Genomic DNA, 15,286 nt, shown 5'->3' on the forward strand with positions numbered 1-15,286 from the left:
ATTTATTTACACAAAATTGTCCAAGGTATTTTCTGAAAGGCATAGTTAGCCTTTAGTAGATGTCATTTTCACCACAGGGTTTTGGAAATGCAGGAAAGAAAATCAAAATGTATATTTTTTACACACTATTTCTCACACACATCATAGGCATATTTGGAATTACACCCAAAATACATTCTGCTGCTCCTCCTGAGTATGGGGCTACCACACGTGTGAGACTTTTTCACAGCCTAGCCACACAGTGGGGCCTAAAATCCAAGGAGCACCTTCATATTCAGGCATAAATTATACATCTAATCACATTTTTGGAGGCCCTGGAGCACCAGAACAGTGGTAAAAAACACAAAATGACCACATTTTGGAAAGAAAACGAAAATATTTTTGTTTGCACAAAGTTGTCAGTTTAATAAGTTATTTCTCACACACAGCATAAAAATTCTTAGAATTTCACCCCAAAACACATTCTGATACTCCTCCTGAGTATGAGGATCCCACATGTCTGAGACTCTTTCACAGCTTTGATGCATAAAGGGGCCCAAAATCCAAGGAGCACCTTTGGGCTTTCAAAGAGCATAAATTGCTCCTGACTACCTATGACAGTTTTGGAGGCCCTTGAGCACCAGGACAGTGGAAAGACCCCCAAAATGACCCCACTTTGGAAAGCAAACACTCCAAGGTATTTTCTAAAAGGCATAGTTAACCTTTAGAAAATGTCATTTTTTTAGCCACAAGGATTTGGAAATGCAGGAAAGAAAATCAAAATGTATTTTTTGCACAAAGCTGCCAATTGATAATTATATATTCAACGTAATAATTATATATCTCACACACATTATGAGCATACTTACAATTACACCAAAAACATTCTTCTGTTCACCATCAGACTTTCTAGAGGCATACATTACTTATCTAATTTCCTGACCATATATCACATTTTTGGAGGCCCTGGAGCACCAGGACAGTGGAAACACCCACAAAATGACCACATTTTGGAAAGTAAACACCCCAAGGTGATTTCTAGAAAGCATTTGAGTTTTTTGAAGACTGGCCTTGTTCACTGGCCAGAAAGTACAGGAGGCTAAAGAAAGGAAGAACAAAAGAGTTCCCGTGCTTCCAGGAATGCAGTTGTCCACAGGGGATGGCTGGGATTGTCTTGCAGGAACATAATTAGCCTTGCAGATCGGTCGGTTCAGCCCGCAGGCAGAGACATGGTAAGCAAACAGACAAAAGATCAGTCTAGGCAGAAGCGTGGTCAATAAACAGGCCTGGGTTAGTACAGGCAACAATCAGGGACATCAACTATGACTGGCTGCACTATTACGGCTCGTTCACATGTGAGGTTGGGGGGGGGGGCCTTGTGTTTGAGCCACAGTTTTTCTGCCCCCCAACCATTACCTCCTTTGCTGCCGAGGCTTTGTGATGCTTTGCATTGCAGCTATGGCAGGAATCATGCCCCCTGTACACCCACTGGTCATGACTCATTGAAGTAAATGGGGGTGCTTGTGTGGGGTCCAAAGGGTTAAAGCAGGTGGTGAGGAGGCATTACTGTGCCTCCTCACTGCCTGCCCAATGCTCTCTGAAGAGCCATCTGAACACAGATGGCTCTTCAGAAAGCATTGCACATGTGAACAAGTCCTAATAGTGAGAATATGACTGCTGTGGTGGTTATCAGGGACATTAACTGATGTGCTGGTGAGCAGGGACACTGTAACTGGTGGGGCGGTGATCAGGGACACTGTAACTGGTTTGGCGGTTATCAGGGACACTGTAACTGGTGGGGTGTGATCAGGGACACTGTAACTGGTTTGGCGGTGATCAGGGACACTGTAACCGGTGGGGTGTGATCAGGGACACTGTAACTGGTTTGGCGGTTATCAGGGACACTGTAACTGGTTTGGCGGTTATCAGGGACACTCTAACTGGTGTGGCGGTGATCAGGGACACTGTAACTGGTGTGGCGGTGATCAGGGACACTGTAACTGGTGTGGCGGTGATCAGAGACACTGTAACTGGTGTAGTGGTGACCAGGGACACTGTAACTGGTGTGGTGGTGATCAGGGACACTGTAACTGGTGTGGTGGTGACCAGGGACACTGTAACTGGTGTGGCGGTGGTCAGGGACAATGTAATTGGTGTGGCAGTAATTATGGACAATATAACTGCTGTGATGATGATCAGGGGCATTGAGACCGGTATGACGGTGATTATGGACAATATGACTGCTGTGGTGGTGATCAGGAACAATATGACTGGTGTAGTGGTGATCAGGGACACTGTAACTGGTGTAGCGTTGATCAGGGACCTTATAACTGATGTGGAGGTGATTGTAGACACTGTAACTGGTGTGGTGGTGATCACGGACAGTATGACTGGTATGGCAGTGATTGGGGACACTGTAACTGGTGTTTCAGTGATTATGGACAATATGACTGGTGTGGTGGTGATCAGGGACACTATAACTGGTGTGGCGGTGAAAATGGACAATATGACTGGTGTGGTGATCAGGGATACTGGGACTGGTGTGGCAGTGATTAGGGGCAATATGACTGGTGTGGTGGTAATCAGGGACACTGGCACTTGTTGTTGCAGTGATCAACGGAAATGCAACTGGTGTGGTGGTGACCAGGGACACTGTAACTGGTGTGGTGGTGATCAGGGACACGGTAACTGGTGTGGTGGTGATCAGGGACACTGTAACTGGTGTGGTGGGGATCAGGGACACTGTAACTGGTGTGGTGGGGATCAGGGACACTGTAACTGGTGTGGTGGGGATCAGGGACACTGTAACTGGTGGAGTGGTGATCAGGGACAATGTAACTGGTGTGGTGGTGATCGGGGACACTGTAACTGGTGTGGTGGTGATCAGAGACATTGTAACTGGTGTGGTGGTGATCGGGGACACTGTAACTGGTGTGGTGGTGATCAGGGACACTGTAACTGGTGTGGTGATCAGGGACACTGTAACTGGTGTGGTGGTGATCAGGGACACTGTAACTGGTGAGGTAGTGATCAGAGACATTGTAACTGGTGTGGTGGTGATCAGAGACATTGTTACTGGTGTGGTGGTGATCAGAGACATTGTAACTGATGTGGAGGAGATCAGGGACACTGTGACTGGTGTGGTGGGGATCAGGGACACTGTGACTGGTGTGGCAGTGATAATAGACACCTGGACTACTGTGGCAGTGATCAGGAAGATGGGTACGTCCACCTGCATTGGCACTGCTCCCTTTTTGGCCATTTACACACAGTGGCCGGACAGGAGACGGTTAAACCACCAAGTAGTAAAGGGAAGTATGAAGCATCTAAATAAATAGACCTCCGAGCAATACTATGATCAGGTTGTAGAGGAAGCTCTAATATTTGTGTGATCACAGGAGAATGAGTCAATCAAGTTTGCAATAACCCTTTCACTGACTGAGCTGTTTTTTGCATTTTTTTTTTTTTGTTTACACGTGTTAAAATACACACTTAGGGCCTGAAGGTTAGTTAAAAACCCCCAAAATGTTTTTAAAGCAGAGGCCCTGGGGAATAAAATGGTGGTAGTCCCAATTTTTTTTTATGCCATTATAATATTAGTACAATGGTTTATCATACATATGTAAATATGTGTAAAAATGAACTAAATGTAATTTTATTGGATGCAAACACAATATATTACCCAAGTTTTGGTAAAATATAAAACATGAGGTTGTGCCGAGTAAATAGATACCAAACATGTCCAGCCTTAAAATTGCGTGTGTCGGTGCAATGACAGCAAACTTCGGCACCCAAAAATTGCCCTTAGGCCACATGTTAAAAGCCCCTACCTCACCTTTGTTTAGTGTTAACTATGAATTTTTGCGCTCACGTGTGTACGGCAATGTCTAACATGTGTAACACAATTAGCATTTTCGTTTGTAGGTGCCCACGACATGTGCGTTCACATAGGTACTGCATGTGCATGTACATAGGGTCTTAAAAATGTATGGGGATGAGGTTTAAGTGCTTGGGTGTACCTTTAATTCTTTTACACTTTAACTTTATTGCTATCACATAAGAGACCAGTACCCCACTACAGTATGTGATAGCATTTTGTTGTCACAGGCTCTCTTTAATGAGGCATCAAGGTTCTATTAGACCCCCTCATGTCTCTCCTGTCCTCCACTGAAGATAATGGCGAGCAGATTGGGCTCCATTTTAAGCTTCTGTGGCCACAGCGGCCAGGAATCATAGAACTAAACCTGGAGGTGACCTAATCAACATCTGAGTTCATTTTATCTAGGGAGGTTCAGGGAGCTGATGTTCTCTGGTCTCCATCTCCTCTGCCCAACGGCACCCGCTATGCCGGTACAGGACCTGCAGGTGGGATGGCGGAGCCTGGAACCATGGCGGGGGGGGCTCGCAAATTCTGGGGATGATGTCTGAGAGCACACTAATTCTTCTCCAGAATATTCCAGAAGACTACTGCTGGTCTTTGTGACCAATTAGAGGAGGAGGTGGAAATGGGGACAGGAGGGTGATGAGTGGGACAAAGAAGTGAAGAAGATAATGGTGAGCAGATTGGGCTCCATTTTAAGCCTCTGTGGCCACAGCGGCCAGGAATGATAGAACTAAACCTGGAGGTGACCTAATCAACATCTGAGTTCATTTTCTCTAGGGAGGTTCAAGGAGCTGATGTTCTCTGGTCTCCATCTCCTCTACCCAACGGCACCCGCTATGCCGGTACAGGACCTGCAGGTGGGATGGCGGAGCCTGGAACCATGGCAAGGGAGGGTCGCAAATTCTGGGGATGATGTCTGAGAGCGCACTAATTCTTCTCCAGAATATTCCAGAAGACTACTGCTGGTCTTTGTGACAAATGGAGGAGGAGGTGGAAATGGGGACAGGAGGGTGATGAGTGGGACAAAGAAGTGAAGAAGAGGAGGCGGGTAAACAAAGGGGCAGAGAGATGGAGATGAGGGGGGGGGTGAAGAATGGGACAGGAGGATGAGGAGGGGGACAGGAGGGTAATGAAAGAGGCAGGGAGGTGAGAAGGGGGACGGGGCAGTAGGGTTCTCTGATATCAACCCACTGCTAATCACTTCAGGCTCATTGGCCGCTTGCAGCTCTATTCTAGACACTGATTGGTCTCCCATTGCCTGGCCCCAAGCACATTTCCACTTTACACTGTGATTCTCGGGACGCAGCCTGGGACAAATAGCTAAAAAGTGTGCTTTTCCTCGCAAATCGGAGACAGTTAGTAACTGTCCATCTATAAGGATATACAGTACATTCACACAAAGCACAAGGCCATGTTCACGCTATGAGATGTTTCTCGGGGCTGCAGTTCCTCTGAGTTCCACAAGGTGGTGATCTCACATCTACCCAGACAGGAAGTCTCTTTGGAAATCAGACAGGAAGTGATGTAGCGTGTACACAGGAAGTGATTGTACATACGAATGGGACAGTTCATGTGAGAGTTAGTAGAGAGGAGACATCGCTGGAACTGGCAGCTGTGGAGGTAATACCATCTTATTTTATTATAGCTCCCATCACGGTACATTATTAGCAACCAAATCCCTCTGTCCATCTTTCCCCTTTAAACGTCTTTCTTTTCAGTCTGATGTACACACAAAGGTAAATTCTTACCTCTTTGAACAGAGCTCCGATGCTGGCTGAAGTCTTCTTCATGAACCGACATGACCGCGGAGTGCCGATCTCCTGGTCCTCAACAGAGCTCTGTGCTTCCTCCCGCTGATCTCCTCATCACTACAGAATATGGTAAAAAGACATGGTAGTGACATGGAAGTCCATGGAGAATGGGGACCGGGAGATGGACACTTTGGAGAAGAAAGAATTTCTGAAGAAGACTTCATCCAGTATTTGGTCTCCATCAGAGCAGTGTTTGGTGGTGTATACGGAGAGGAAAAGATTGACCTACTTCTGTGCAGAGAATACTTTTATTTGGCATTGAGCTTTAAGTCATCATAGTTTGTATAAAAGGGGGTGTGGTCTCTGAATTAATATTTAGTGGCAAAAGGTGTCTTTCTTCTTCATCTCAGTAAGTTGGGAGGAAGGTTTTCTATTTACACCCAGTAACCCCCCGTCATGTCTGTCCTCTTCTTCCATAGTCACTGTGATTTCTTTTATCTCCAGCAGATGATGATACACACATATATAGTGTGGAAACCTAGATTGACCCCTAAGGGTCAGAACATTTCCCCACTTATGGGGCCGTAACTTTATCTGCAGTTTGGAGATGTGTAGATGACAGGGGTTTTATTTAAACATAAAGGGCAAAGGATAAGAGGTTCCTGGACCCCATAAATGCAAACACTAAACTGAATATTCTTCTGTGTGTAATCCCACTGGGGATCGTTCTTCCATGATAGAAACCCTCATATTACCCCCCATCCATCCCCATCCTAATATTGTACAACCAGTACAGTCCAGATAATTCTCCATTATCAATTATTGATCAACAGGGAACCTGTATAGATCACATGACCAATGAGGATGGAGGAGGACCGGAGTCACATGACTGAGAAGTTACTAAACCTCACCCTGGAGATCATCTACCTGCTGACCGGAGAGGTGAGGAGGATTCCGGGAGGTCACATGACATCACTCTTATCTCTATTAATAAAACACAAACCTGACCGGAGAGGTGAGGAGGATTCTGGGAGGTCACATGACATCACTCTTATCTCTATTAATAAAACACAGACCTGACCGGAGAGGTGAGGAGGATTCTGGGAGGTCACATGACATCACTCTTATCTCTATTAATAAAACACAAACCTGACCGGAGAGGTGAGGAGGATTCTGGGAGGTCACATGACATCACTCTTATCTCTATTAATAAAACACAGACCTGACCGGAGAGGTGAGGAGGATTCTGGGAGGTCACATGACATCACTCTTATCTCTATTAATAAAACACAGACCTGACCGGAGAGGTGAGGAGGATTCTGGGAGGTCACATGACATCACTCTTATCTCTATTAATAAAACACAGACCTGACCGGAGAGGTGAGGAGGATTCTGGGATTCTAACATGATATTCCTATTGGTTCTCCAATACAGAGATTTCCTCTTGTGAAGTCAGGTGATCATATGACCATCACAGTGCCTCCATGTGACTCCCTAAAACCTGAGAGACACAACATGGAGAAGATTCTAGAAGTCACCAAGAAGATGATGGAGCTGCTGACAGGAGAGGTGAGGAGGATTCTGGGAATTCTGGGACATTATCCAGTAACAGACAAGGGATGTGTCTGGATGGTGACTGTATCATTGTGTGTGTCAGGTTCCTATAAGGTGTCAGGATGTCATTGTCTATTTATATATTCAGAGCGGAAACCTCGGGGATGATAATATTGTTGTTAAAGAAGAGTATAAAGAGGAGGATGAGGAGTATGGAGTGATGGAGGAGTTTTCAGAAGGACACAAGGATATGTTGGAGCCACCTAATACCAGGAACCCACCAGAGAAATGTCCCCGACCTCTGCATTCCCGGGATTCCACACAGGAAGATTACACCATATCTGACATTTACAAGGTTGGTGGAACGGAGCATCTAGAACATGGACTCCTGGAAATGATATGTGGATTTATTTTGTGAGTTTATATTTTACAGATGTTATTTTCTCTCATTTTCTTGGTTTAGGGTGAAGATTTGATAGATATAAAAGTTGAGATTAAATCAGAAGAAGAGACGTATGTGAGGGATGATCAGCAGTCTATGGAGGAGGATGGAATAACGGGGACATTTATAGAGGAGGACACTCCTACAGAGATCAGCACAGGTGGGTCATTAAAACTAAATACATTCCTCCACCTATACTGCTCACTGATTGGTCCAGATTATAAAATTAAGTTTGCACTGTCTGAGTCTATAAATGGAGAAGTGAGCTAATTGGAGGTGAAGGGAAATCATTTACCATGTTCCTCAGAGACAAAGCTGCCTGATGTGGGCGGAGTCCTGGTTTAGGGGAACCAATCTGCTCATGTCTAGTAATAATCTTTGTATTTCTATTTTAGTAGATGGACGGGAGATGAGGAAAACCTCAGAGGATTGTCTCACTTTGTCTCCAGACTGTAAAGTAGAAGATGAGGACATCACACAGTATAGTCCAGGAGAAAACCCGACTACCTCAAATGTCCATCCGGCACCACACAGTGTAGATGGACCATCGTATTCCTCTTATCCTGAGGAACCTCAGACTGTGAGGGACGGTGCCGGACCATCGTATTCCTCTTATCCTGAGGAACCTCAGACTGTGCGGGACGGTGCCGGACCATCTTATTCCTCTTATCCTGAGGAACCTCAGACTGTGCGGGACGGTGCCGGACCATCGTATTCCTCTTATCCTGAGGAACCTCAGACTGTGCGGGACGGTGCCGGACCATCGTATTCCTCTTATCCTGAGGAACCTCAGACTATGAGACTGTGTGCCGTCCTTCCAACAGATAAGAGGTTTTCCTGTACTGAGTGTGGGAAGTGTTTCCGTTTTAAATCCCATCTTGATGTGCATAAAATGTCTCACACAGGGGAGAGGCCCTATTCCTGTACTGAGTGCGGGAAATGTTTTTCAAAGAAGTCCTATCTTTCCACACATCAGAGATCTCACACGGGGGAGAAGCCGTATTCCTGTCCTGAGTGCGGGAAATGTTTTTCCTTTAAGTGCAATATTTACACACATCAGAGATTGCACAGGGGTGAGAAGCCATTTTCCTGTTCTGAGTGCGGGAAATGTTTTACACAGAAATCAGAACTAGTCACACATCAGAGGTTTCACACGGGGGAGAAGCCGTATTCTTGTCCTGAGTGCGGGAAATGTTTTTCAGACAAGTCCAATCTCAACAGACACCAAAGGTCCCACATGGGGGAGAAGCCATTTGCCTGTTCTGAGTGCGGGAAATGTTTTTCAGAAAGGTCCAGTCTTTACAGACATCAGAGATCTCACACGGGGGAGAAGCCTCATTCCTGTCTTGAGTGCGGGAAATGTTTTTCGAAGAAGACCGAGTTTAACAGACATCAGAGATTACACCTGGTTGAGAAGCCACTTCCCTGTCCTGAGTGAGGGATTTGTTCCTCACTGAAGTCCTGTCTTCCTGTACATCAGGGGTCCCACACAACCCTCGAGGTGTATTAGTGAGTGCGGGAAATGTCTTATATATGAATGTTGCTGGACATGTGGGGAAGAAGCACACCCTGATATACACCTCAGATATACTCCATGGCTGATCTTCATCATGGAAGAAACAGTTGATAAGGAGATCAGAGATCACCAAAGACATGGATGAAGTGTTGTACCGTGTTGGCCATTGATAGCAGGAGAAAAATAAAAATGGAGTCCTTACCTCTCATTGGCTGAGTACATTTTGTGGTCTAAGCTATTTTTTAAAAATGAATTGAACCAATATGACCAGCATTCGCCCAGCTGTGATGAATTTTTGAAAAAAAAATTCCCTACAGTGATTTCCCATGAATTTTAGCTCCATCTAGTGGCCATAATGCTGTATTGCATTTTTTTTTTTTTTTTTACAAATGGAGGTATTTCAGGAAAAAAGTAATGCATTTTAGCCACTAGATGGAGCTGACGGTCATAGGAGATCACGGTGTTAATTAAATTATAGCCATAACCTTTTTCAACTTGACGTTGAAAACCCGTCCCTTCTCAAGTTCACATCATTGTGGCCTCTTTTACCAAAAATTTCTCACTCCTAGGCAAATGCTTCTCACATTCCTCCAACAAATGTTCTATGAAAAGCCCCCTTAGTTTCCTTCATCAGACACATAACTCAGATCACATTCATGCACTTATGAGTACAGTACACATCGAAGAACAGAATTGAATTAAACCAAACATTAAAGGGAGATCTGGGGTCTATAATGAATGTAAACATCCCATGTGACAGTAAGAGGCAGTGACAGGTCCTCTTTATGGAGGGATCGGGGTCTTTAAGACCCCAAACCCCTCCTCTGCATTTGAAAGTATTCAAAACGCCAAGATCCGCCAATTTTAAATACTTTCACATTTTTTAAATTGGCGCCTTTATGACTCCAGTAAACCGGAAGTGACGTTGTGATGTTGCTTCCAGGTTACCACATCGGAGACCCGATCAAAGCAGATTCCGGTGGGACGGGAGACCCAGGCAAACGGGCGGAAGGCAGCAAGAGGGGGGGGCTTCCCCTCCCACTGCTTGTAATAAGCTTAGCCGCATCTGTTGTTATTACAAGAAAGCCGACCGTTGGCTCTAAAAAAAACGTTACCAGGGAGATGCCTGCAGCTGCATATCACCCCGGTATGACCACTTGGAGCCGAATGACGTACAGGTACATGATTTTGTAGCAAGTGGTTAAATGGGACCAAACACTAGAAACATTGAACTCTGAGGAGAAATGGGAGTACTTTAGGAACATATTAAATAAAGGTATAATACAGTGTATTCCACGAAGGTTAAACCTGGGTGGCTAAACTTTTACGTAAAAAGGCATTAAAGAGAAAAAAATGGCCATTAAAAAAAACATAAGACAGAGGGGTCATTGTCAGCATTCCAACACTACAAGGAATGCAATAAGAAGTTTAAGAGCGCAATCAGGACAGCTAAAATAGACCACGAGAGACACAGATAGTAAATAAATCCCCTCAAATTGTTAAAATATATTAACAGTAAAAAGATGAGGTGAGAGTGTATTGGCCCCATAAAGGATGATCAGGGGATGCTGGTTACAGATACCAAGGATAAGGCAACTGTACTAAATGCATTCTTCTCCTCAGTTTTTCCAAAGGAAAATGAGAGGTATAGTAATTAAGACTGTGTCATTAGTAATGCATCACAGGATATACCCTGGTGGCTAACAGAAGGCATTGTCTGAAAAAACCTTGAAAAGCTTAACGCAAATAAATCACCAGGACCAGATGGCTTCCACTTGAGAGTCTTCAAAGAACTCATGTAGGTTATATTTATTCCTAAATGTCTTGGACTGCATACTGACAGGAATAGTACCATCGGATTAGCTAAAGGCCAACGTGGTATCATTATTTAAAAAATGGCAGAGATATATACCTGGAAACTACAGAACAGTTAGCCTAACATCGATAGTATGTGAGCTATTGGAAGGGATGATAAGGGACTATATCCAAGAATTTGCTGAAGAAACCAGTACCATTAGTAGTGATCAGCATGGATTCATGAAAGGTCGTTCTTGCCAAACAAATCTGTTAACATTCTATGAGGAAGTGAGCTGCCATGATGCCATCTAGATAGGGGGAGGCCTGTGGATGAGGTGTATCTGGATTTTGCAAAAGCATTCAAAACAGTTCCATATAAAGGCTTAATTTATAAATTGAGGTCTGTAGGCATGGACCACAAGGTGTGTACCTGGATAGAAAACTGGTTACAGGAGCGCGTCCAAAGGGTGGTGGTAAATAGTGAGTACCCAGAATGGTCTGGGGTGGTAAGTGGGGGTCCCCCAAGGATCTGTCCTGGGACCAATTCTGTTTAATCGATTCATAAATGATGTAGAAGATGGGATAAATAGTTCAATCTCAGTGTTTGCTGATGATACAAAGCTAAGCAGGGCAATAACTTCACAGCAGGATATAGAAACCTTACACGAAGATGTCAATAAAATAATGGGGTGAGCAACTACATGGCAAATGAGGTTTAATGTTGAAAAATGTAAATGAATGTGCTTGGAGGCTAAAAACTTAAATGCTCGCTAGGGGGAGAACCTCTGGGGGAAGGAATCCAGGATGGAAACAGATCTGGGGGTCTTAGTAGATGACAGACTCAGCAACGGCATGTAATGTCAAACTGCCGCAAGCAAAGCAAGTCGACTATTGTTCTGCATAAAAAAGGGGATATACTCCAGAGATAAAATGATAATCCTGCTATTTTATAAAACTCTGGTTCAGCCACATCTTGAGCATGCCGTCCAGTTATGGTCACCAGTCCTCAGGAAGGATGTGCTGGAAGTGGTGAGAGTCCAGAGAAGGGCAACCAAGCTAATAAGGGAACTGGAGGACCTCAGTTACGAGGAACAACTACAAATATTAAAACGTATTCACCCTGGAGAAGAGACGCATAAAAGGAGATATAGCAATATACAGTACAAGTACCTCAATGGTGATTCTAGCATAGGGAGTAAGCTATTCATTTTCAGGGAGTGTAAGAACACATGGGGCCACTCAATGGAATTGGAGAAGTGAATTTCTAAGAAGTTCACATGCCGAAGTTGAACCCCATTGAAATCAATGGGAAGTGAATCAAAAATGCTCATTTTCTGGGCTAATAAACAAGTAGCTGTCAAAAAAAGCCGGGGTGGGCGTGGTAGCAGATTCTTGGAGGGGAGATCACCTCCCAACTCCTATGTATGTATTTTTGGGAACCTTTGGAGGGGTCTGTGTGCTGTCTCTTACATTGGCGACCAATGGGAGAAGGACCTCCTTTTATCAGTGGTCAGTATAGTGGTCCCTTACATTGGTGACAAATGGGAGAAGGACCCTGTAATAAAATGTCCCACACTCCGATTGAGTGCTTTCGTCATATACCGCTTCCTTCCAGTCTGAATATAGATATCAGATCTTCCAAACACTTGCAACCACAAACTAGGCAGTACTCAGCCACAAACTGTTTATTGAAACACAGGTGCAAAGAGGTAACACTTGGGACAATCCTCTCTCTTTGCATTCAGGGGTCAGTGTAGTGGTCCCTTACAATGGTGACTAGCGGGAGAATGAGCCTCTTATATCAGTGGTCAGTGTAGTAGTCCCTTACAATGGTAACCAATGGGAGAAGAACCCCCTGATATCAGTAGTCAGTGTAGTGGTCCCTTACATTGGTGACAAATGGGAGAAGGACCCTGTAATGAAATGTCCCACACTCCGATTGAGTGCTTTCCTCATTTACCGCTTCCTTCCAGTCTGAATATAGATATCAGATCTTCCAACCACTTGCAACCACAAACTAGGCAGTACTCAGCCACAAACTGTTTATTGAAACACATGTACAAAGAGGTAACACTTGGGACAATCCCCTCTCTTTGCATTCAGGGGTCAGTGTGGTGGTCCCTTACAATGGTGACTAGTGGGAAAATGAGCCTCTTATATCAGTGGTCAGTGCAGTGGTCCCTTACAATGGTGACCAATGGGAGAAGAACCCCCTGATATCAGTAGTCAGTGTAGTGGTCTAACAGCCGCATAATTCAATAGCAGATCAGGTTCAAAAATGCCCAAAGATGTTCAATTACTTCCATACAAAGTACAAACGGAACTCTCAAGACCGTTTCTCTGGACTCTTCTGATGGTGCATCCTTGTACTTCTCACTCAGAGAAAACATAAAAGGAGACCCATGCTCCGCATAGTCTGAATCACTCACCACTATGGGTCTCCTTTGTTTTTTTCTGATTGCCCCCCTTACAGATCATTGATGTCAGTTGTTACTGAGAGACAGAAATTGCTCTTTGCTCAAGGAACCCCTAGAAATCTTTGGAGGAACCCTGGCTGAGAAAGGTTGGACTAGGCAATAATATATCTCTACCCCCTTGGTGGGAGTGGAAATGAGCGTATCTAAAAGGATATACAGTACATACACACACAGCACAAGGCCGTGTGTTCACACTACAGTATGTTTATCTGGGTTGCAGTTCCTCGGAGCTCCACAAGATGGTGATCTCACTTCTACCATAGAGACAGGAAGTCTCTATGGAAGATAAGAAGTGATGTCAGGCACAGACAGGAAGTGATGTCAGGTATAAATAAGAAGTTCCAGGTGAGTGGGGAGGAAGTAAAGAGAAGACATTACTGGAAGTGGCAGCAGAGGAGGTAATAAGATCTTATTTTCTATTTACACCCAGTAACCCCACCCCCTCATGTCCATGCAGCTTTCATGGCAGCATACGCATGATTTGTTGCTCTGCCGCCGGCCAACCCACAGGACCATTATAACTCTATTGAGAGAGCAACGCCCCCTATTCTCTTTTCTGTGCTCAAGGCCACATGGGTTCATGGATTCGCCGGCCTCTGCCTCACCCAAAAGAACTGGTGCTGCCGTTCAGGTTCAGGCTCTCCTGAAATGAGGTCCCAATACTTGGGCTGCTGAGGGGTTATCTCTGTTATCAATTATTGGTCTACAGGAAACCTGTATAGATCACACGACCAATGAGGATGGAGGAGGACCGGAGTCACATGACTGAGAAGATACTAAACCTCACCCTGGAGATCATCTACCTGCTGACCGGAGAGGTGAGGAGGATTCTGGGAGGTCACATGACATCACTCTTATCTCTATTAATAAAGCACAGACCTGACCGGAGAGGTGAGGAGGATTCTGGGAGGTCACATGACATCACTCTTATCTCTATTAATAAAACACAGACTTGACTGGAGAGGTGAGGAGGATTCTGGGAGGTCACATGACATCACTCTTATCTCTATTAATAAAACAGACCTGACCGGAGGGGTGAGGAGGATTCTGGGAGGTCACATGGCATCACTCTTATCTCTATTAATAAAACACAGACCTGACCAGAGAGGTGAGGAGGATTCTGGGAGGTCACATGACATCACTCTTATCTCTATTAATAAAACACAGACCTGACCGGAGAGGTGAGGAGGATTCTGGGAGTCTAACATGATATTCCTATTGGTTCTCCAATACAGAGATTTCCTCTTGTGAAGTCCGGTGATCATATGACCATCACAGTGCCTCCATGTGACTCCCTAAAACCTGAGACACACAACATGGAGAAGATTCTAGAAGTCACCAAGAAGATGATGGAGCTGCTGACAGGAGAGGTGAGGAGGATTCTGGGAATTCTGGGACATTATCCAGTAACAGACAAGGGATGTGTCTGGATGGTGACTGTATCATTGTGTGTGTCAGGTTCCTATAAGGTGTCAGGATGTCACTGTCTATTTATATATTTAGAGTGGAAACCTTGGGGATGATAATATTGATGTTAAAGAAGAGTATAAGGAGGAGGATGAGGAGTATGGAGTGATGGAGGAGTTTTCAGAAGGACACAAGGATATGATGGATCCACCTAATACCAGGAACCCACCAGAGAGATGTCCCCGTCCTCTGTATTCCCGGGATTCCACACAGGAAGGTCACACCATCCCTCACTGTTACAAGGTTTGTAGGATGGAACATCTAGGACATGGACTCATGGAGATGATGTGTGGATTTATTTTGTGAGCTTATATTTTACAGATGTTATTGTCTCTCATTTTCTTGGTTTAGGGTAAAGCTCTGACAGATATAAAAGTTGAAATTAAAGAAGAAGAGAGGAATGTGAGGGATGATCAGCAG

General features: G+C 44.7%; 2 protein-coding genes across 2 annotated transcripts in view; one reads left to right on the forward strand and one right to left on the reverse strand.

Moving 5' to 3' along the window:
* LOC141104959 (uncharacterized) overlaps nt 1-15,286 on the reverse strand; it is a 664,134-nt gene that overhangs the window by 221,734 nt on the left and 427,114 nt on the right. The gene's annotated exons all lie outside the window — the stretch shown is intronic.
* The window catches only part of LOC141105451 (uncharacterized), a 39,509-nt gene that overhangs the window by 21,394 nt on the left and 2,829 nt on the right, over nt 1-15,286 (forward strand). The window contains exons 8-12 of the mRNA XM_073595307.1: nt 6,472-6,555; nt 7,048-7,182; nt 7,316-7,522; nt 7,631-7,769; nt 8,005-8,776. Of these exons, the coding sequence (XP_073451408.1) occupies nt 6,472-6,555; nt 7,048-7,182; nt 7,316-7,522; nt 7,631-7,769; nt 8,005-8,776 (1,337 nt within the window). The remainder of the gene's footprint in view (nt 1-6,471; nt 6,556-7,047; nt 7,183-7,315; nt 7,523-7,630; nt 7,770-8,004; nt 8,777-15,286) is intronic.

This window comes from Aquarana catesbeiana, linkage group LG08 (assembly GCF_042186555.1).
Source record: "Aquarana catesbeiana isolate 2022-GZ linkage group LG08, ASM4218655v1, whole genome shotgun sequence".
Taxonomy (NCBI): domain Eukaryota; kingdom Metazoa; phylum Chordata; class Amphibia; order Anura; family Ranidae; genus Aquarana; species Aquarana catesbeiana.